The sequence below is a fragment of the Emydura macquarii genome, unplaced genomic scaffold (genome assembly GCF_026122565.2).
Source record: "Emydura macquarii macquarii isolate MOO-44397 ecotype Brisbane River unplaced genomic scaffold, CSIRO-AGI_Emac_v2 contig_629, whole genome shotgun sequence".
NCBI lineage: Eukaryota > Metazoa > Chordata > Testudines > Chelidae > Emydura > Emydura macquarii.
Window position 1 is genome coordinate 7470593 of NW_027130766.1, and position 22312 is coordinate 7492904.

A 22312-nucleotide genomic window follows, 5' to 3' on the forward strand; every position below is an offset into this window, starting at 1 on the left:
GCTGCATGTAATAGAGCAATTCAAACGATTTACTTTGTCTTGATATAATCTTAATAGGCACAAAGAAATTCTGAAATAAAAATACAACAGTCTAGTCCTCTATCTTCAATCAGATCTACATGATCTAATTTTTTATTCCACCAAGAATCCTAATGCAAGATCAGGGTCTTTATCTAATTTATTTTGCCATTGTCATATAATTTCCAAAATTTTCCATATTCAAACCCATTTTATATTTCTAACAAGTGAACAAGAGAAAGCCTATTTAATTTTCAGGTTGAAGGTCCTTATTTGGCATTTCAAATCTTAATAGCTTCCTGAAGAAAGCACTTGGCCATATTTCATCTTGTAGGAAATAGATATTTCTTTTCACCTTTTAGATTATATTTGTGTTCCTAATAGTATCTTTCTGATAGTCTCACAGAGACCAGTGAATATGATATTAAAGTTCTTTCCCTTTCCAAGCAATCCCTTTTTCTAGTAATGTTTATTCCCTTTTTAAATAATTGCGACATTTCAAATTTAGAAATAATTTATGTCATAATCTAAGAAGACTAAACTGACTCTTTTCTACCCTGGCTGTCTGCTAAAATCAGTATGCATTTTGAAAGTGGGCGTGAAAATTTAAAATGTAACAGTATTATACTACAGATCCCTCAAAATAAACATTGTGGGACTTTAATTTGGTCCTTTAAAATTGTGCTAATCTTATGTCCTTCCCCATGGACTGTACCTTGACATGGTGGAAAGGCTTAAGTACTCTCATGATCCCGAGAGCTATGCTGGCAGGAATATAGCTGGTAAGGCCACCCATGCCAGATAGGCTGACGGTTAGGAGTCCAACCAAAGGCAATCTACCTGTCCTGGGAGAGGCTTGGGGAGGGGGCTAGCAACCTGCTCCTGCAAAAAACAAAGCCTTTACAGAAATATACACTGTATACGCTCGGCTCAATAGTGGAAGGCTGTGATGAAGACTCTACGTTCCACATGGAATAAAGAGGCATGAGTCAAGTCAGTCTTACGCACGCTATACAGTATTTTAAATTAGACTTGGACATATGTTGGAAAATATAATATCTAGAAGTATCTAGTTATGGACATCATTTTGATTTTCACTTTAAATTTTCATTTTAAAATTGAGCGTGTGTGTTATGCAGGATATCTTTACTCAGTTTATTCATGCCAATACATTAAATGCAAATATGCCAATCACACAGGGTCAAATTCTGCAATCCTTAATAAAATAAATTTCCAATAAACTCTAACATTTGGTGAAGTAAGGACTAGAGAATTTAGCTCATAAACACTGGGCCCAATCTGGAAACCCTTACTCTTGCAAGTAACGTTTATTTATGTGAGTAAAACCTCATCCTCAACTTCAACCTACAACTTCAGTGGGATTACCTGTTCTTTTTTAAGAAAATCAAGGGAAAACATCCTGGCTCCACTGAAGTCAATGGTAAAGCTCCCATTGACTTCAATAGAGCCATGATTTCACCTAAAAATGTAAAACTAGGATTATAAAAGAAAACGTTACAATTATTGTGTCCAGAGAGAATACAGTGTAACTTTATTCTGTACAGCATCTTTCACATTAATTGCATCCCAAAACATAACAAGCTTTATTACACTTCAAATGCATCAAATGAACTTCAGAATGTGGGATGTCACATTCGACCCACTGACCGCATTAAAACTTGAACCATCAGTTGCAAGATGTCTTTTATTTGCAAGAGTTTTTAAAAGACAAATAATCGAATTTTTGGAGAAAAATATACATTTCACAGAGGTAGAGGCCTGCTAATGTCTTATTCAGAGACTATTTGCTCTCATTTGCAACATAAAACATACAGTAGCCACAACTTGATCAACTAAGAAAAACGAAACTGACACTTGCAAGTATGCAAACTGCAATTAAACCTATTCTTTCAAAGGATTCACACAGCTATCAAGCTACGGCTATCTGAATTGAGCCAGACTGTATTTAAATTATAAATCTCACAGAAACACCCATCTCAAAATATTTTATCACAAGAAGGCTCTAGACATTATTAAAACAGAATTTTAATTTAACCTAAAATAAGGGTGTCTCCCCCTCCAAGTGAGTGAGACTAGGCAGGGCTGATTCTACCCTTAGACTTTTTTAACATGAGGGTTTGAAACAACCTATTAATAATCTCTCTCTGTCAAACTACTAGTGAGTGAGACTCCGAAGGGCTAATTGAAACAGTTGTTAACAATAATATGAAGAAAAAATATTTTTCCTCCTTTAAATACTAGTTATGCTGTAACCTAATTTAACCTGCAATTTCTTTTTAAGTGGGCGTGAAAGTTGTGTGCACTTTTTATAAGCACAAAGAAACCCACACGCCCTTAATTCGTTAAAACCCAGAATATGAGTTGTAGTTAAACCAGGCTCTAAATCTAACTTTATGTTCTAAATCTAACTGCATGTTCCACAGGTTCTGAAATTAAACGTAGAAAGAGGCTCGAATCGTTTCCTGTTTTATTGCAACGCACGCTCAGATTCCACCTATATGGATTGCAATCCGGCTGCACAGCGAGAAACTTTCAATTAATGACGAGGACAATCACGATTTATACATTAACACCACGTTAAATTCAATTAAAGCAAAAAAAACCCACCAAAAACCCAACAACAGGGATGCCTAAGGCGCAGCATTGCACCCTTCTAACACCAGTGGAATCTCTTCTCACCTTCCATCCTGCTGTTCCACATGTGCTCCCTACTCCACGTGCCTGTCCAGGGCTCTAGGATTCTCAACTGCAGCAAGCGGGAGATTCCCAGCGACTGGGCTTCCGCTCTGGATAGCAGCCTGTGACATCAGGCATTTAAAGGGACAGGAACTTACTGTCTGTGTGATTAGAGCGGCGCCGGGTGGTGGTTTGAAAATCTCGTGCAAAACTGCTGCGAGAACACAGAGCCCCTGAAATCCCTTTCATGAGTCTGTCTGTGTGCAAAATTTTATTCCAGCCTCTGGCAGGAGAAATTGGCACATTTCAGAATGAGCAATTATTGTTGTGAATTCGTTAATTTAAAAATGCATTCACTTCATGTGATTTGAAATATATTTAATAGTAGACACAAACAATGCCCCCCCCCCCCCCCCGACAGCTAAAATGTGTTGCCCACGTGTTATCGCTAAAGGAAATTAGTGTGTTTGAGAGTTCAGCTTTTAAGACTATGCGTTTTGAGAGCTGGAGGCTGTTGGACTAGTGTTAAGATAAAAGATTTAAATGTCGTTAGGATTTTAAAAAGGCTTCTTCATAGTCCTATAACCTGAGATTTATAAAGATAAAAACATTTTCCTTTTCTCCAGTACCCTTCATCCCAAAGCGCTTTGTAAACGACCTATAATGCAGAGGCACTGTGATGCAGATATCTGAGGAATATAGAGTCTTGCCTCACCAATCTGTGCACAAATGCTTAATAATAGTGCAAAGGGATGGGGGATTTTTGGTAGGGATATAAGGGCACAGTTTTATTATTACACAAAGCAGCAGTGGATTAAAAAGTGCCATGGGAAACCCTACTCTTAGAAAACTGGGCACAACAAACTTCATGGATCTTTATTTCCATGTCTGCAGAGACGGCTTTATGACTTGCCAAGAAGCAATGGAAGGGTCCCCAGAAATACAGACACTACTTGGAGAGAGGAGTATGTTGTACAACACTGAGCATTCATAGAGCTACAGCAGTGGCAGAGTTGGGACTAGAAAGCAGCTATTCCGAGTCTTAAACCCATGTCCTATCCCCTGGGTTACATTGTCTCCCCAGATGCTGCTGAAGGATTCTTCCAAGCAAGGGATCCACCCTAGAAGGTTTAGTGGTGAAACAGGGACTAAGGTCTTGTGTGACTGCCTCTCTCCATGGTCCTATTGCCAGAAGGGGAAACTGAGCTCTGAGTTGCTGAGGATGTTATGGCATCCCTACCATGTGGAGTCCTAAATTATCACGTCTTGACACTTAAATATTTTTCCTACTTCCCAGGGACTTGAGCCAAGGACGTTTCTTCACATGCACAACATTATGATACAAAAAACTTGTTTTTTTAAAGGAATGGCCAAAGTGCATTCAAGGAGTTCCACATGTCCCATGTCTGCCCTCCTCTTTAATACAAACAGGCAGTCAGCAGATGCTACAGTTTCAAGCATGCATGACCCATCTTGGTCCAGTTGAACTACTGTTGTCTCTAAGGTCTATGCCTCCATATTAAACATAAGACTCAGAGACAGATGTGTTCCACTGGAGCAATTTGCCATTGTAGCCCTCATTTGGTAACTCCTTCAGTAAAGTGGCTAATCTAATGGGCCCATAATCCATCAAACCATTTTTTCCAGTTAAAAATGGTGCCTATCATTTATACAGTGGTTTTCATTTTTTATATCCTTTACAGGCATTAAGTCCCACAATACCCCTTAAAAGCCATTTGGGGACTACTTAATTTAGGTCATCTATTAGTTACTCAGAGTAATTATTGATAAGAAGAATTTGACAATGGTAATTCAGAACTAACTTGCCTTGGTGAGTTTGTGACTCATTTCTACAATTTGGCAAACTTTAGGACTTTGTTTGAATGAGAGTTGTAATAACATGCTAGCATGCCCACACTCCACATGAAAGAATATTTTCCTTTCTTTATATTTAATTTCCTTAACGTATAACGTCGACTAGTACGGTTTTTACATCATGTAAACATGGTGACATGGGCTTCAGACACTTGCATCAACATAGTTTTCTCCGTGTTATTCACGGTCACAGGCTTGCATATATATTAACATGATATTGGTGAGACAAGACTAGGCCTTTTTTTAGTCTTCATAAAGGAACATCAATGTTCATTAGCTTTTTTTAAGCAAAAATAACTCAGCTGTTTTTAAAATGTCAGATTACGAAGATGCCTAATTAACGCCAGTAAGGATTAACCGCATTCAAAAACCTTTACTGCTAAAGGTGAATCATCTTTGTTCCTACAACTCAACAAAAAATAGCATGAAACTAGGTCTAATTAACACTTGGGAACCAGATCAATTGACGTTTTGAGTGTGCAAGAATTTACATGTTAATTAAAAATTAGTTTTGTAATTTTTCATCAGTGTTCAGAATTATTTACCAAGAAATGGTCTTATGAGATTTTAAATAGCATAGATATTAAAACCTACACATCAGCAACCAGCATCATCACAAGAAAATCAGCTCATGGCATAATTTTACATCATCTTATATTTGTATGTGCAACTTCAAGCTCTGGTGAGACAAAAACAGCGGAGAGCAAAAGTAAGGCAAAAAAAGTGAGTACTTTAGAGTGAGGGTTGAGGGTTCTATGATTGTTATCAATATGAAATACTTAAATTTTGTTAAATGATTTTCTACTTAATTCAGCCTTTGTGTTTTTAGGGCTTACAGCTTGTTTATAATCTATTCATTTTACAGTTGAGAAATTAAATAAAAGCATTGGAGTAAGAACTGGACTAAGAATTAATTTATATTGTTACTTGACATTTTATGGGAATGATTACATTTCTAAGGTTATCGGGGCCCAGTCATGCAACCATACTTCCACAAGTAGTCCCCTGGAAATCAATGAGAGTACTCATGCAATGACTGCAAAATCTAGAGACTAAGGTATTGATGAACAAAATGTAATCCGAACAGATCTTTCAAAGACAAACTGAACATGGCTCTGCTGTGTGATAATACAACACAAGGGTGTGATTTTAAGAGTTATTTTCGGTGACATCCTGAAGACTGCATTCTGACTTAGCGTCCATCCACTTTCTATAACCCAAAAAGGGGAACAGCTAGACATTCCATGAAAGTCCGTGTTGCCTGTCTGTTCGGTGTCCAAGATCCTCAGATGCTACAGTATTGGATGACAGTATAAAACCCTGAAAAAGATAGGTAGAAAATATCAATAATATAGAAATAACCAGGTTCGTAAGGATTATTAAAACACCGAATGTTGACAACAGAGGGAAGTACAAAAGACTTTATCAAATAAAATACTATTGTTACTCCTTTTGACCTGAGCAGTTAGCCAATATTCAGGGTCTGGGGTAACATTATTTTTATGTTTAGTTTACCTGTATTCCATTGCACCCTGGAAACACCCATTGCAAAAGAAAAGTCAAAGCTGTAGAAACTAGTAGAGGTTACAGAATGGCTTCAGTGGAAGCAGGGAAGAATTGGGTTGTCTCTTCAGGGGATTGAGAAGGGACTGGCATTAAAAAAAGTACTTTCAACACCTGAACTCTTTTTCCATATATACATTGTGCTGTCTTAATGAAATTGTAAACTCTTTGGAGCAGGGACTTTGGCTTAGTTTGTATTTTGTAAATCTCTGTGTACATTTACATGTATTATTATTATTAGTAAGGTTAATCAGAATTAATTAATTAGAAGCCATGTAGAAAATTAGTATGGTTTTACTTTTGTTAAAACACCCAAGATGAGACTTTTTAGCCTGGATGTTTGTTTATTATAACATATTTATTGATCTATCAAGGGCCAGTAAGATGACAAGCATCAGCTGAACATTGATTTATTCACTCTAAAATACAACTTAATTTTTACTATAGAAGGTAAAATACACCAAGAGACAGATGAAAAAATAAGTTTATTGTATATGGTCCTCTTAATTTTAATGCTCTATATTAAGGAATTTTTGTTTAGTGGATGAATGTAGCTTGTTTAATTTTCAGAAGACTTTTCTATGAATTTGTACAGCACCTAACATGTTGGGTCCATAGCTAGTACCACAAAATAATAAGTAAATAAATAGTGTTAAGAAAATAAAACAAACTATATTACTTATTTTTTGTTGACAAACCATTTTTAAGGGTTTGAAAAAAAATGCTGTTCACAGATCCATTAAGAAGATGACCTAGCTGCTTCTAACTCAAAAATATCATACTGACTTTGAAAGGAATGAGTCATTTGGCAAGAGACATAAATCATAAGTCTCAATCTACAGAGATCCAAAACTGCAGACAAAGGTTTATAATGGAGAGATTCTTACTTTACAATAATTAGCAAGTGGGAAAATGAAAGTTGGTGGGGGATAGTCAAATTAAATTTGGGCATAAACATCCTCTGGAACAGACTGAGATATGACTAGTATATAACGGACACAGGTTAGACCTGAATCACTTTGCTGATATGGCATAAGTATGAAAAGTTAACTTTGAGTAAAACTGAAAATCTTTGACACACAGAAGCGCTGGACCTTTTTGAGATGGTCCTCATTTTAAACTAATCCACTACTCAGAGAAACTAAAACGAACCCCTTCTGACATATTCCTTACGCCTGAGTCAGCTACTTGAGACATAATTGTTAAGTATTTTTGAATGTCAGATGTAGGATACTACCCCTTTACTAAATGAGACAATTGAAATAACTGAGGCAGCACCAATGTTTAGGACAGGAAACTTTAGATAACATGAAAATTGGAGGATAAACAGTTTAAAAACATTAACGTTTTAGTCCATAATTGTGTTCTCTACCTCAACATTTTCCTTTCATAATTCAACATTATCTCTTTGGGAGATTTCTTTCTTAGTTTAATAAAAAATAATTTAAATAAAGCCCGTCCCACAAGGGAGCACTAAATCATTCTCACTACAATCGTGTGTGAAAACATTAGTCTGTCCTGGTATTGGCTGATTCTGCCTTTGCTGTGTAACCACTATCAAACATTTTTGGACACTAGCATGGTTTGGTGCTGTAGCATTGACTGGACTACGTTAATATTGTTAGTTAAAGTCTTGGGCATGTTTTCTGAACAAGGTTATATTGTTGTTTCTAACAATGTCAGATATGATTACTGTGTCCAGACACATTTTCTGAACATGGTTATAACACAGTTTTTAGAAATGCAGTATTACCATCCCCAGATGTTAAAAAAAGTTGAGCCAGGCCCCGAAAATCATGAGATTGGCTTAAAAATTATGATATTTTAAAAATATATATAAATCTGAAATTATTTTTGTTTGCATTTTGGATTTTGATACCAGGTCACATTTTCAAGCTTTTCACCACAATCAATGCTAAAAATTTACTTAAAAAAAAAAAAAAAAAAAGAGTTGAGATTCTCAACTCATCACATGCCTCCAGAAGCTGGAGTTTTAAGAAAACTCTAAACATCACAAGGCTTGCAATTAAATTGTGAAAGCTGGCAAAGTGGACACAAACCACAGGGTCTAGCAATGGTTTCTAAACATGGTTATAGTGCTGTTTCTAGCTGTATGAAGCAGGCACACACACCACCTCCCAGTGCTTGCAAGTGATCCTTGAATGTTTTTCTAATATGGTTGCCAGTTGTGTGAGCCAGGGCACAAAACACCATGTTATGCTATTTGGAAATAATTTCTGGGCATAGTTATTACAAAGTTTCTACCGGTGGGGCACGGGGAGTTGAGGATAGGTGAAATAGCAAGATAGCGCTGCTTAGGATAGTTCAGTGCCAAGGAAGGAGAACTATGTTATGGTGATACATTTGTGCACTTTGCAACTTGGTTTCCTGTGGTGGGGGTGCGGATGGGGTATGGGATAGAAAGGCAGCCTCCCCCTCCCCAGTAGTTTTATTAAAGAGGGGATAGTGCTGTCCCATCCAGCCAGATTTCCTGCAAGGCCATCTCCTATCCATCAGCCCCATCTGCTCTTTCAGGTGGGCAGCTGATTGGGGTAGCCCCTGTTGTGTGAGGGAGGGACTCCCCTCAAGAAGGAAATGAGGCACCTCCCTGCAGAAAAAAGGCCAGAAATGGGAAAAGAAAGACGGTGTTAAGTGAGGGAGAGAATGGGAAGAGCATCCCTCTGCCACAGGTGGAAAAAAGGCGGGAAGGGCGGTTGGGCTCGCGCTGCGTCCGCGCCAGGCGGAAAAAAGGCGGGAAGGACGGTTGACCTCGCGCTCCTGCCGCGCCAGGCGGAAAAAAGCAGTTGGGCTCGCGCTGCGTCCGCGCCAGGCGGAAAAAAGGCGGGAAGGACGGTTGACCTTGCGCTCCTGCCGCGCCAGGCGGAAAAAAGCAGTTGGGCTCGCGCTGCGTCCGCGCCAGGCGGAAAAAAGGCGGGAGGACGGTTGACCTCGCGCTCCTGCCGCGCCAGGCGGAAAAAAGCAGTTGGGCTCGCGCTGCGTCCGCGCCAGGCGGAAAAAAGGCGGGAAGGACGGTTGACCTCGCGCTCCTGCCGCGCCAGGCGGAAAAAAGCAGTTGGGCTCGCGCTGCGTCCGCGCCAGGCGGAAAAAAGGCGGGAAGGACGGTTGACCTCGCGCTCCTGCAGCGCCAGGCGGAAAAAAGCCGGGAAGAGCTTATGGGCTTCGTATGCAACTCCCTGCACAAGCAGGAAAAAAAGCGGGCAGGGCATCGGGCTCGCGGTGCGGCCCTGACAGGTGGAAAAAAGGCGGGAAGGGTTGTTGGCCTCGCGCTCCTGCCGCGCCAGGCGGAAAAAAGCAGTGGGGCTCGCGCTCCTGCCGCGCCAGGCGGAAAAAAGGCGGGAAGGACGGTTGGGCTCGCGCTCCTGCCGCGCCAGGCGGAAAAAAAGCGGGAAGAGCTTATGGGCTTGCTATGCTACTGCCTGAGCAAGCAGGGAAAAAAGCGGCCAGGGCATTGGGCTCGCGCTGCGTCCACGACAGGCGGAAAAAAGGCGGGAAGGGTTGTTGGCCTCGCGCTCCTGCCGCGCCAGGCGGAAAAGAGCAGTTGGGCTCGCGCTGCGTCCGCGCCAGGCGGAAAAGAGGCAGGAAGGACGGTTGACCTCGCGCTCCTGCCGCGCCAGGCGGAAAAAAAGCGGGAAGGACGGTTGGGCTCGCGCTCCTGCCGCGCCAGGCGGAAAAAGGGCGGGAAGAGCTTATGGGCTTCGCATGCAACTGCCTGCACAAGCAGGAAAAAAAGCGGCCAGGGCATTGGGCTCGCGCTGCGTCCGCGACAGGTGGAAAAAAGGCGGGAAGGGTGGTTGACCTCGCGTTCCTGCCACGGCAGGCGGAAAAAAGCAGTTGGCCTCGCGCTCCTGCCGCACCAGGCGGAAAAAAGCCGGTGAGAGCTTGTGGGCTTCGCATGCAATTGCCAGGGCAAGCGGGAAAAAAGCGGGTAGGGTTGGGCTCGCGCTGCGTCCGCGCAAGGCGGAAACGGCGGGCGGGCTCGCGCTGCAGCCCCGACAGGCGGAAAAAAGGCGGGATGGGTGGTTGGGCTCGCGCTGCGGCCACGACAGGCGGAAAACAGGCGGGTAGATTTTGGGCTTCCTTCAAGTGCGACTGCCAGGGCAGGCGGGGAAAAAAAAGGTGGACAGGCCAATTGGGGTTGCATGCGCTGCGACCTGGACAAGTGGAGAAAAGGTGGGACGTGCTTGTGGACTTCTATTGCAGCCGCCGGGGCGTGCAAAAAATAGGCGGGCAGGGCAGAGGACTAGCGGTGCAGCCACGACAGGCGGAAAAAAGGGGTTTCCAGTCTTCACGAGAGACAAAAGCAGGCAGGCACTTCCGCCCGAACGAGGCTACCCCCCGCCACCCTCAGCTAACATGGCTGATTTTGCACTTCCGTGCCGGTGCCGGTTGGGAGCCTGTCTGTAATTGTAACTTCGAATCGAGGCGAGCAAACCAGGCGAGCACCTGTGCAGCCTGCCCCGGGCCTCCAGACCGTGCACACTGAACTGTGAGCGACTGAAGCAAGCGGAGCTAGGGGCCCCGAAACGCGCCACGCGCGGGGGATGGGCAGGGTTCCGAACACGCCCCAGTCGGGCTGATTAGACACACGCCGGGCATCCGAGCGCGCGCTGTAGCCGTTGGTCTCGCGCTGCCCGCGGCGGTTAGACGGCTGCGGGCGGGGGAGGGGAGCCGGAGCGCCGTGCCCGAGCCCGTCCCCTCCCCTAGGTCGGGAGCGAGGCGTGCGTGGGAGGGGGCTGCCGCTGCGCTTGGCCATGCGGGGGGGCGGCTGGGGGCGGCTGACCCCTCCGGTCTGCAGCGCCTCCGTTCTCTTCCTGGGGGTTTTGTTGGACGCCTTGTTCGCTGTGACTGTCACAGGTAACCGGGGGAGCAAGTTGTCCTCACTACCTGTGCGGGGTTCCCCCTCTCCAGCTCTTGCCAGGGACTGGATGGCAGAGAGAGACACACCCTGCTGCCCTTGTGGCCCTCTTTGGGGGCGGGGGTTACCACTCCAGTCCCCCCAGTTGCCTGTGACCCTGACTTTCAGGGGTACACACCTTTTTCTCCCTGTGGCCCTCACTCTGAGGTTATAAGGGGCTGTTTTAGTCTCCCAGAGAATAGAGTCCCTCCTGCCTTGGGGTTAAGGGCCTCTACGAGGCAGTATTCACCGAGGCTTCATGTTCCTCTTGGGTCACCGTCACCAGTACCCCATTTTCCTGTTGCACTCGCTCTCTGGGAAGCTTGAGAGCATGAGGGGCCATCCCGGTGTCTTGGAGGCCTTCAGCAAAACCCTGGGTCAGAAGTCATTGCCCCTAAGCGCCCCCCTCCCCAACATTGGGGCGATGGTCTGCACACCCCTTTGGGGCTCTCCAGAGAGATGGCCTCGCACCGGTACAGCGCCCCAGTGCTCATCAAAAGGGAGTTGCAGTGGCTATAGAAACAGCCTCACACCCAGAGGGTCACTGTGATCACTGAAACATGGGCCCCACGCCCTTCCCCTGACCCCCACTTGTGTCAAAGAACTTGGGGCCTCAGTGGGTGCCCTTCTGAACGTGGGTGTTACATAATCACAGTTACCTGAATTCTTTTGTCCCAAAGTCAGGTGGGTTTTCAGGGAGTTTGCAGGGAGGGGGCAACAAAGACTAAATAAATGATGTTCCTTTCAGAAACTGTTCATGGAAATCTGTAACCTGTTCGCGGAAATCTGTAACTGTTCAGAGGTGTTGCTGTTGTTCAGTTAAGCAGAGCAAAGCACTTCCTTCACCCTTCGGGCAGAGTGTGATATTTCCACAGAACTTTCTGACCTGGGCAGTGAATGACTGGGATTAGAAATTGAACTCTGGGTCTTTGAACAAACCAGAAAACGATTCAAACCAGCAGGTCACTCCTCTGGCCCTAAACTGCACATTTTTGTTTGTGATACATTTATATCAGGGAAGTAATGGCAGGTTTCAGACTGAAGCAAGTATTGCCCATTTTGTAGGTTTCATGCAAGCTTGATAAATTTTGCAGTTGAGATTATTTTGAAGAACCGAAGATTTTTAAACTGCTTTCTTAATTACTTAGGCTTTTTGGAAAGTTAAATATTCAACCAGTTTGGAGGCTCCAAAGTCAAGACATGTTTACTTCTCAAGCAGTAAACAGGAATGCTTGTTTTTGAGAAATGGATGGAAGGCAGGGGAACTCCAAGAGTAACATAAAAGGGGAAACAAACTAAATTCAGATTTGATGTTTTTTAAAATGTTTTTTTAAGTGTTACTTTGTTTTCATTACAGTGGAAGCTGCAATTGATGAAGAACAATATTCTGTTAAATTAATAAAAAAGAATTACATTTATGGGAACACCAAACATCAAGGTGATCATTATTTTTATAGTTAAGATCTTAGTAAGCATTTTAATGCAGTATTAATACAAAGATCATAAATATAGCAATAAAGCATATAAACAAATGTACATATATAGGTGTCTTTGGATGCATTATACCAAGAATTTCAAGTTCTAATTACATAGAAAATTACACAACTCTTCAAACATATAAATAGGAAATGGATCTCATAAAATACATAACTAAATTTTTTACTTCAAATTATTCACAACTAGAACAATTCAATTACTGTAATCTAACAGCTGTCAGCAAATCATAACCACATTGCAATAAAGGACATTGTAAACAGAAAAACCTTTGAATTAAGTGATTGCACAGAACAGTAGGACATGCACGTACAAGTTTTTATATAAAATGAAAAGTATCAGCAAAATGATTGTGCAAAGTTGATAGTTCACTCTACAAGCTGTCTTGGAGGGTCTGTTTTTGGTAAGGACTGTAAGTCAAGTATGCATAACTGTTTTGGCCTAGGCTATAATGATTTTACAGAAACAGTTTTATAAAGTAGGTGGACTCTGCACTGCGACTGGAAATGACGTTAGCTCCTTTTCAGAAAGAGACAATTTTGTTTTCTTTATTTCTGCATTGTTTTTCATCTGAGTCGCAGTAAAGAAAGATAGTTATGCATTTCTAATCCAAGGATTCCATAGTTCTGGTGTGAATTCCTTAATCAGAGTCCCATTCTGATACACACAGGGTGGGTTGAAGAATAAACTTGTTTTGAGGTAAAAAGTGTTAAAAAAGCCTTTGTGCCAAGGTGCAAAGAGTCCAAACTGCTCGCTAAATACTTGTTTGCTACTACATGGTGGATTACTTAAAGTGGCAGAGTATTTGAGGATGGAGAGTGGGCATACCTGATCGAAGACAAGTACAGTTACTGGCATAGTATCATGGACAAAAACGTGTTTTACACACTTAACGGAAATGGAAAATGTATTTATTCCATAACCATTGTAACAGATTCCATAGTCTGTACCTTGGGTATAGAGAAGGGCTATAGCTTATTCATTCTTGTATGGATCCAGTCTACACTTGTTCGTTTCCTTCCTTTTTGTTCATTTACCTCAGTGGTGCCCAACCTTATTACACAGGAGTTTTTATATAAAAATAAAATAAACCTAAGCACAACATTGGGTGGGCCAAGCAGATTATACGTATTTTAGTAGATTTAAAGTCACTATTGATTTATATTTTAAGTTCTATTTGTTTCATACATATTTAGATACATTGCGTAAACTAAAATGATGTAAACTTGATGACAAAACACTAATTAGTTAGTATAATTGTTAGTATATTGGATTGAAGCAGGTCGCAAGCCTTATGAAATGCTCTGGTGGGCCGGCTGCTGGGTGGGCACCGCTGATTTACCAAATTGGCCCCATAAAGTATCTGGTCAGCATAGTTAATTGAATTAATATAATAGCTTTATTCTACAGAAAGATTAAACATCACATGTTTACAACTATCTATTAAAGTTACAATGAAAACTGATTTAGAAAAATTACTTATAAAGAAGAAATTTAATCTGGGAGGCAGATGAGCCAAAGTCAATCAGGGGACAATCATGAAATTAAATAGATCATATTTAAAAAATGCCCTTACATTTTTTTATGTTTTTCAGGGGGCATAAAATCTAAGTTCTGGCGGTGATCAATTTATTGTATTTTAACACTAGCCTTTATAATATTAAAGCACTAACCTTTATTAGCCTACACCATGAGCAGTGGTTCTCAACCAGGGGTATGTGTACTCCCAGTGGTTCTCAATGTCATCTACATCAACTCATCTAGATATTTGCCTAGTTTTACAGCAGGCTACATAAAAAGCACTAGCAAAGTCAGTACAAACTAAAATGTCATACAAACAATTACTTGGTTATATTGTTCTATATACTACACATTTACATATAAGTACAGTATTTTTATTCCAATTGATTTATTTTATAACTAAATGGTAAAAATGAGAAAATAAGCAATTTTTCTCCAAATCTCCTGGAGAGCTGAGCAGCTTGACCTGGCTCCAGTCTGGGAATGGAGCTAGAAGTCCTGGGCAGCTGGACCCCACTCCTGACGTGGAATAGGGAAGGGAAAAGTCCCAGACTGCTTCCCCGTATTCCTGGCAGAATGGGGGAGAGGAGAAGCCTGGGTGGTTTCCCTTGGCTCCGGGTGGGAAATGGAGAGGGTGGGAAATAGAGAGAGGAGAAGCTCTGGGCGGTTTCCATTGGCTCCTGGTCGGAACATGTAGTGCGGGCATCAGCCTACCAGGAGCCTATGGAACAGCCAGGCTCCTGGCAGGGAGCTGAGAGACCAGGCTCTCAACTCCTCCCACTACCTGTCTTAGGTCAGTGGAAGTGCACCTGGTGAGGACGTACACCCCCAACCCAAGAGGGTAGTGTGGACATCAACCTCTGCAGTAATTAATCAGGTCGACTTACAGCCACCAAACATAGGTCAACTTATCTTTGTAGTGTAGGCAAGGTCTTAGTAATTTCATTCAGTTTCAGCATTGCTGGTTATTTAATTCATTCTCTTGTATTGCAGTGAACATTTATGTTAAAGTGTATACAAATAGTCCATTTCTAGTGTGCATGGATTTGGCACTTTCTCAAAAAGAAGTAATAGATCCCAACTATTTATGGATTGGACCAGATGGAAAGAATCTAAAAGGCAAGTTAATTTCTCTGGATTAAAGTTTATTTCCAGTCTTACTGGTTCCATGTTTATTCCATCATCCACTAAACCACAGAATCTGACTTTTATGAATATCACATAACTAGAAGCAATACATATGTGCTGGGAAAAATGAAAAATTCTGCTGAGATAGTTTTTGTTTTCTATTTCTCTCCTCTTTTACAGAAAAATGAATTCCACCACTAATGGTTGAGTAGATTTCAGAATTCTGCATGTGAGATCACATGTTTTCTAAGTTTTTGGAGATACCTATCTTCAATGGGATGGTGTGACTTGTGGGTCATGTCATCAGCTTACAGATATGGAATGGGGAATATTTGTGTGTTTTCTAGTTTGTTTGTACACTAACAATGGTATGAATACCATAAATGAAAAAATGAATTACTTTTTAAAAACTTAATCAATTTTCACTTATATAATATTTGAGTATTCACATTATTAGCATACAAAGAGCATTGCTTCACCTGTTCTTAAGTTGTCAAAACAGTTCACACTTTGAAGTATTCTCACCAAATACACCAGCATGATTTGTACTTTACTAAGGGAGGTAAAAACATGTCTTTTGATATATTTTTAAAGCCTATTTGTATATTTTATATATATATATATATATATGCACTATATACGTATTTACACGGAAAGTGTATATTTATTTTGATATATAGCATTACTAAAAACGCTGACATCTTTATGCTCTTAGCACACACAACATCTTAGCATAACTTAAAAATACATCTTCAGTGCAGTAATTTAAGATAGACTGCCACAAATCCCCGTTCCCCTCAAATAATTCTGGACCCCTACAATTACAATCCCCCCTCCAATTTTCAAATGCCACAAGAAAAAATTAGCTTTGTAGCAAGTCCTAAAGGTCATTAGATTCAGGCTATTTCAGACCAATATCGATAAGTACGTTGATTTGCCTGTGTAAAGGTAAATAATATCTCTTATCTCATGTATTAATATGCTACATGAATTATACATGAGTATTTTTCCCTTATTAGCTTTTTGTTTTCATTTTAGGACAAAGTTACATCAATCTCACTGAAACAGGAAAGCTGATGGTGAGAGGTTTTCAGGTGTCTATGTCTGGATCTTATACTTGCACTCTTTCTTATAAAACCATCAAAACTGACATACAAGAAGAGAGAGAGAAATTTAAGACATATAAATTTATGGTATATGGTAAGACCATACAAATTTTCTGGTAAACTAATGCGTGTGACTTTTCTGAATATTAGTTTATTAAACACAATTATTTAGTATTGTACTCCAGAATAAAAATATTTTCAGGCATCTTGGTGATAAACATCTTTTGTATTCTAAATATCAAGTTTTTGAAAAGTCAGTTCAACACAACTTTGATTTCAATCAAATCAGCACAACTGCCAAGACCATGTTGTGACCATCCTTGAGAATGAAATAATCTTTACCCTTGGGAAAAACAGAAGTGATCACTGCCTTCCTGCCATCCCTCAAAGGTACCCAAGGTCAGAAAAGGAGACTCTGCTGTGGCTGTAATATTGTTCCAAAGATGGAGACTCTGTTTTGGCATAGAAAGAGTCTTCTGATCTTTGTTAACATATGTTACAAGTGGTGGAAGGCAAGAGTGACAGATCATGCAGTTCAGCAACCCCCTCACTCTCCCCAAAACAACTAACAATAATAATTGAAAAAAAAATTACATCTGTTTCTTTCTCATTTTATTTTCCTTTTTTTAATCAGACTTAAAAATTCTCCACCCTAAAATACAGGTGTATGAAGTACTTTAACAAATTCTCATCACGTTTGTTATGTCTAATTTAAGCAAGTGCACAGACTCAAAAATGGCCTTGTTAGTTCTGTAGCTAGTTTGACATATGACATTTTCCTATGTTTGGAATTTAGGTGCATAATCGTACAAAAATATAGTATGTACACACATGAAAATTCTCATGCATATCAAACTAAATTAATATTGTAACCCCATTTAAGTCAGGGCAGCTATAGCAAGGATTAATTTGGACCATCATCTTTAATAAGTAATCACATTGGTTTACCTCTAAATAAAAGTTTATTTAAGATATAAGATACAAAGAATAATACTGCATAGGCAGTATGATGTGTGTGGAACAGACATTATATTGCATGTACTTATGTGCACACTAATTTTTTTAAGCATACCGGGAGCCTGACTACACATACCAAATATCTGTTCGGTTTACTACAAAAGAGTGCAGACTAGCAGCTAATGGTCAATTCTTTGAAGAGCTGAAGAAAATCTTGGATGATTTAATCTCTGATTTGACATGTCATGTCATAGAACCATCATACAAATGTCATGTCATCAAGATACCAAAACATAGCCTCCTGGATGAGCTATTTGTTACTTTTCAAGGTAAGAGATTTAAGCATTTGTTTAGGAGTAGTGTTATGCTGATACCTTACTAACAAAAGAGCTAAATTAAGGACAGTTTAAATATTTGCAATTATATCAGAATCATATGTTCCATCATGTTGCTTCTCTGCTTTTCTTCAGAGTTTCTGTATTTTTTCTTGTTAGCCCACAGATGGAGCTATAATGCAGTTTATGAATTAGTTGAATTTATGGAACTGTACTTTTTACAACCTTACTGGGAAAAGTTATTCTCTAACAGGTCTGTTTGCAAAGGGCATTGGGGAGGAGTTAATTTACTAAAGTCCAGACATAGTTCATTTATGATTATTTATTAATGTAATTCTATCAGAAAAATGATCAGATTTATCTTTCTTGATATTTTCTTGTTTCTTGCCACTTCCCTATTTGGGGCTGGCAATTTTTATAGCCTTCTTCCAAAACTCATGATTGTACACCTGGTTGTCATGCAAATTAGTATATCTAATGTCCACTGATATCTGGTCCATATACCAAGTCTTTGGCCTTCCTCTTGGTTGTCTTCCATCCATGATCATTGCAAGAGCCAGCCTACCAACAAAACTCTCAGGTTTCTATTGGACATGTCCATTCTAGTATAGCCTAGCCTCCTTCAACTTGTCTTCATTTGGGGCAACCCACTTTATGCCCCTCACAACTTCATTTAGTTTCCTATCATAGAGTGTCCAACCATTTTACCATCTCAATATCTTCATTTCTGTGGTGAAGAGCATACTAATTTATTTTCTTGTCTGGCCACGTCTCTGTTCTGAACATTAGGATGGGCAGAATTATAGTTTTATACACTCTACCTTTTTAATTTTATTGGCATCTTTTTATCACGTAGAACTGGGGTCAGTTCCCACCATTTGCACCAAGCAGCTTTGGTACAGTGCTGGGCATCACTCAAAAGGGCACCATTGTCAGTAATCACTGATCTTGTGTATTTAAATTCTTCCATTTGTCTAAGCTCTCTGCCTGTAATATCTTTTATGGCAAGAGTTCTCAAACTTTTTTTGCTGGGATCCCCTTTGAAAATATTTCAAACTGTGACAACCTCCCAAACTAATGATCCCTCCACCCCCACCATGCCACCCTCTCCAGCATGCGTTGGGACTGACAGCTTGTGAGCCTCCCGTAATAACCTCGTGACCCCTGAGGAGTCACAACCCCAGTTTGAGAACCCCTGCTTTATGGTGTGCCTCCTCCCTCAGTTATAATCTCAGTCTTGCTAACATTCACTCTAAGTCCTGCCTGCTCAAAACTGTGTTGCTACTGTTCAGAGTTGGTTTTCAGGGTCTCACCATCTTTTGCACATATCACGGAGTCATCAGCAGACAGCATATTCCAAGGCAGCTCCCTTCCCATATTCTCACTTATCACATCCAAGACAACTGCAAACAAAGACTCAACACTGATCCCTGGTACAGCCCAACATTTACTGGAAATTTACTGCTGTAGCAGACTACTATAGTAGTCACTCCATCATAAATATCCTGAGTAACACAACACATCCTTCTGGCATACCTCTCCATCACAAACTCCACCAAACTAGTTTTCTTGACAGACATTCATACGCTTGCAAGTCCACAAAGGCTGCACCCAGTTGCTGTCTCTTGTCTCTAAACTTCTCCATGAAGATTCATAGATCAAATATTGTATCAATTGTAGTCCTTCCTGGCATAAATCCACACTGAGCCTTCCAAATCTCATTCATTTCAAGATGTTTCATTGTAATGTATTCTTCAAGATATTTTTGATGAGATGTTACAAAACAGTTTTGCCTTTATACCCTTTTTCCTTTTCTCTTTAGTAAATCCTTTTGCCCCAGGATGGGAAGCAATCTGTCAACAGATTTCTTATGACTGTGAAGATGTAACCAACAGAAGAGTTCAGGAGGTAGGATTTTTAATGCAAGCATACCTTATGGGGAGGGGATTTGAAAAGTGTGGACTACAAAATTAGTTAAAAGTGAAATTTACTTTTCCCTGTACAAACCCTAGATAATTTTGGCTTTGTGCAGGGAAGTCTAGAAGAGCAAAGTGCAGCATGGAGAAGGAATCTATTCCATCAATCCAAAAGCAGACTGTGGTGCAGCTATTATAGATATGGTAGGGAATAGTAACCACTGCTACTCCATGTTTACTATGTAGACATTTTAGCCCACTGAATTCATGTAAGCGTGGAACTAGATGCCCCTCCGCAGTTCATCCACAGTGGTCCCCTATGTATTAACCAATTTGGACCATTATGAAATGTCCTCCTCCTTATGTGCAGGATATATAGATGTCCTACTCTTAAGCACTTTTCTTTGTATTCAGTGGATGAGTAGGGTTTCATGGTTCTATCACGCTAGAGTGAATTTTACCACTGACTAACTGACTTTTGACTGGTTTCAATCCATTCTCTGTAAAAAGCAGCAATGTATATGTGATGTATGGATTTTAAATAATTCAGCTCAAGATAGAAAACTGTATTTAAATGTCATATGTATCCAAAATATGTGGAGGCCAATGTTAATGTTTCTTATACATTCACTTTCTAAAATATGAAATTATGAAAATTAGCAATATGTTAACATTACTATATTTTTTATTTCAATTTTCCTAGAACTTTTGGATTAATATTCGGTAGCTGGAATATAGTTTAAAGAAATTATCAAGTGTAGCTTCTGTTTTATATACAGTTAATTTAGCTTCATGGTGATTGTTTATGCATACATTATATTGCATATTGGTCCTGATTCTAGGCCCACTAAAGCCAATGGAAAAACTTCAGATCAGGATGCAGTGCAGTGGGTGCAGAATCAGTTTCATATTGCATATCATACACACATTCAAGCAGAATTATGACAAAATATATTTACTGATATATCTAATCTACAAAAAACAAAACCCTACTGTCATATTTATGATTTAATTATTTTTAAATTTTAGGCAAGAGATCTTATTGAAGAATTTTTCCATAAACAAACATATGTTCTGAAGCATGAGTTTCAGAATGTACCTACAATACACTATATAGACCATAGTTTTGAAGTTACTCGCATTGACAGCTGTCGGCCAGGTTTTGGAAAAAATGACGACACCCACAATGACTGCGCTACTTGCTGTGGTAATTATAGAAAATCAAGTATCCATATTTTTAGCAAGCAATATAAAGATCATTGCATTTTAGCCCTGCTTACAGTTTTTCTGCCAGATATATATATTTATATTTTTAATATTGGTGATAAAAGTAAGTGTACTGCTGTTTATCTTTTGGAGAGGCATTGAGATACTAGGTGATAAAGCTGACAGGAATAGAAACAGCCAAAAAAAAAAGGTGCTGGTAGTATTTGACACATATCATACTGTAATAAAGGCTACCACTGCTATCATTGGCCCATCTGGAAATATGGCTAAGTGACTTTCTCCTCTTGCTCTTAGATCAGTTATAGTATTCATGACATAGGATTAATAAGAAATTGTCACTTTAATAGTACTACTATTTTAAAATGAATGCTCAACTGTTCTAGGAGTTCTCCTGCTAGCAGTATCTAGTTCTGAATTTAAGCTTACTGCAGGCAGGGAATTCTCAGTAGGTCTTCAACTCTTGCACTCACTGTGTTGGCTTGCAGCACACAGTGCAAAGCCTGTCTGTTTAAATAGAGGTTAGTTAGGAATGAGTTATAGAATCATAGAAATGTTGGGTTGGAAGGGACCTTGAGAGGTCCTCTAGTCCAGCCCCCTGTGCCGAGGCAGGACCAAGTATACGTAGATCATCCCTGACAGGTATTTAACCTGTACTTAAGACATTCTGTAATACTGATAGTTATCCACAGGGTGCTGCCGGAATGCAGCACTAAATATGAAATGAAAAGTGATTAAAATTAAGAATATAGTTTCCTTCCATGTGATTACTTAGGAAATATTCAGCATGCAAAAATATAACCTGGAGCTACTCTAGTGATCTGCTGAATGTCCCTAATACAAGTTTGAAAATTCCATAACGTGTATAACCCAGCCAAAGGTAGCAGGCATCTGACTGAAATGTTGTATATTTGTTTGGTTTCAGTGGTTTGTGACCCTGGAACATACAGTCCTAACAATGAAGTGAGATGTCGGATTTGTACAAGCATTCGAATCAAACACTATGGAGCAATATCTTGCTAATAAACTTAAAATAGAAATTGGATAACTGAAGATAAGTTGTGAAAGCATTATTATTCTTTTGTGATGTCCCTTTTATTACCTTCAATCCTGGGGTCTTACACATGCTGTTAAACAATAGCCAATCCTCTTAAGATTTATATAGCTTTACATTTTCTGTAATCAGGAGCCACCTGTCAATTAGATATTCTAAAAAATGTCTGGTATAAAATGTTCATACAGGGGAAAGTAATTCAATGGAAAACAGAATGCAAAGAAAATTATGAGTATTGATGTGTGGCTTTTACTGAAAAGTCTCTGGTTTGTGGTATTATCATTGAACACAGCAGAGCACTGTACTTTAAAATAAATGAAGGCGCCATAAACAGTTCCTAGAGAAGTGATATATAGTGTAGTGGAATGATTGTAGAAGCATTATAATGTGTTATAATGCTTTAAACAGAAGTCTATGAAGGTTAATGTTTACTAGAAATTATTCTTGTAGACTGGAAATACATATTTAACCTCTATAATGTAAAAAATAAAACTATTTATTGTTATTTC

At 40.0% G+C, this 22312-nt stretch overlaps 1 protein-coding gene across 3 annotated transcripts; it reads left to right on the forward strand.

Moving 5' to 3' along the window:
• Positions 1 to 9782: 9782 nt before the first annotated feature.
• ZPBP2 (zona pellucida binding protein 2) lies at positions 9783 to 22312 on the forward strand. 3 transcript variants are annotated; one of them, XM_067540928.1, is made up of 8 exons: positions 9783 to 10045; positions 12426 to 12506; positions 15077 to 15202; positions 16250 to 16411; positions 17385 to 17603; positions 19432 to 19517; positions 20555 to 20732; positions 21675 to 22312. In XM_067540928.1, exons 3-8 carry the CDS (start codon positions 15124 to 15126, stop codon positions 21770 to 21772), a joined length of 822 nt encoding a protein of 273 aa, XP_067397029.1. In that variant the 5' UTR covers positions 9783 to 10045; positions 12426 to 12506; positions 15077 to 15123; the 3' UTR covers positions 21773 to 22312. The 3 variants fall into 3 exon arrangements, with proteins under 3 accessions (XP_067397029.1, XP_067397027.1, XP_067397028.1); XM_067540926.1 differs by lacking the exon at positions 9783 to 10045 and adding an exon at positions 10097 to 10344; XM_067540927.1 differs by lacking the exon at positions 9783 to 10045 and adding an exon at positions 10364 to 10660.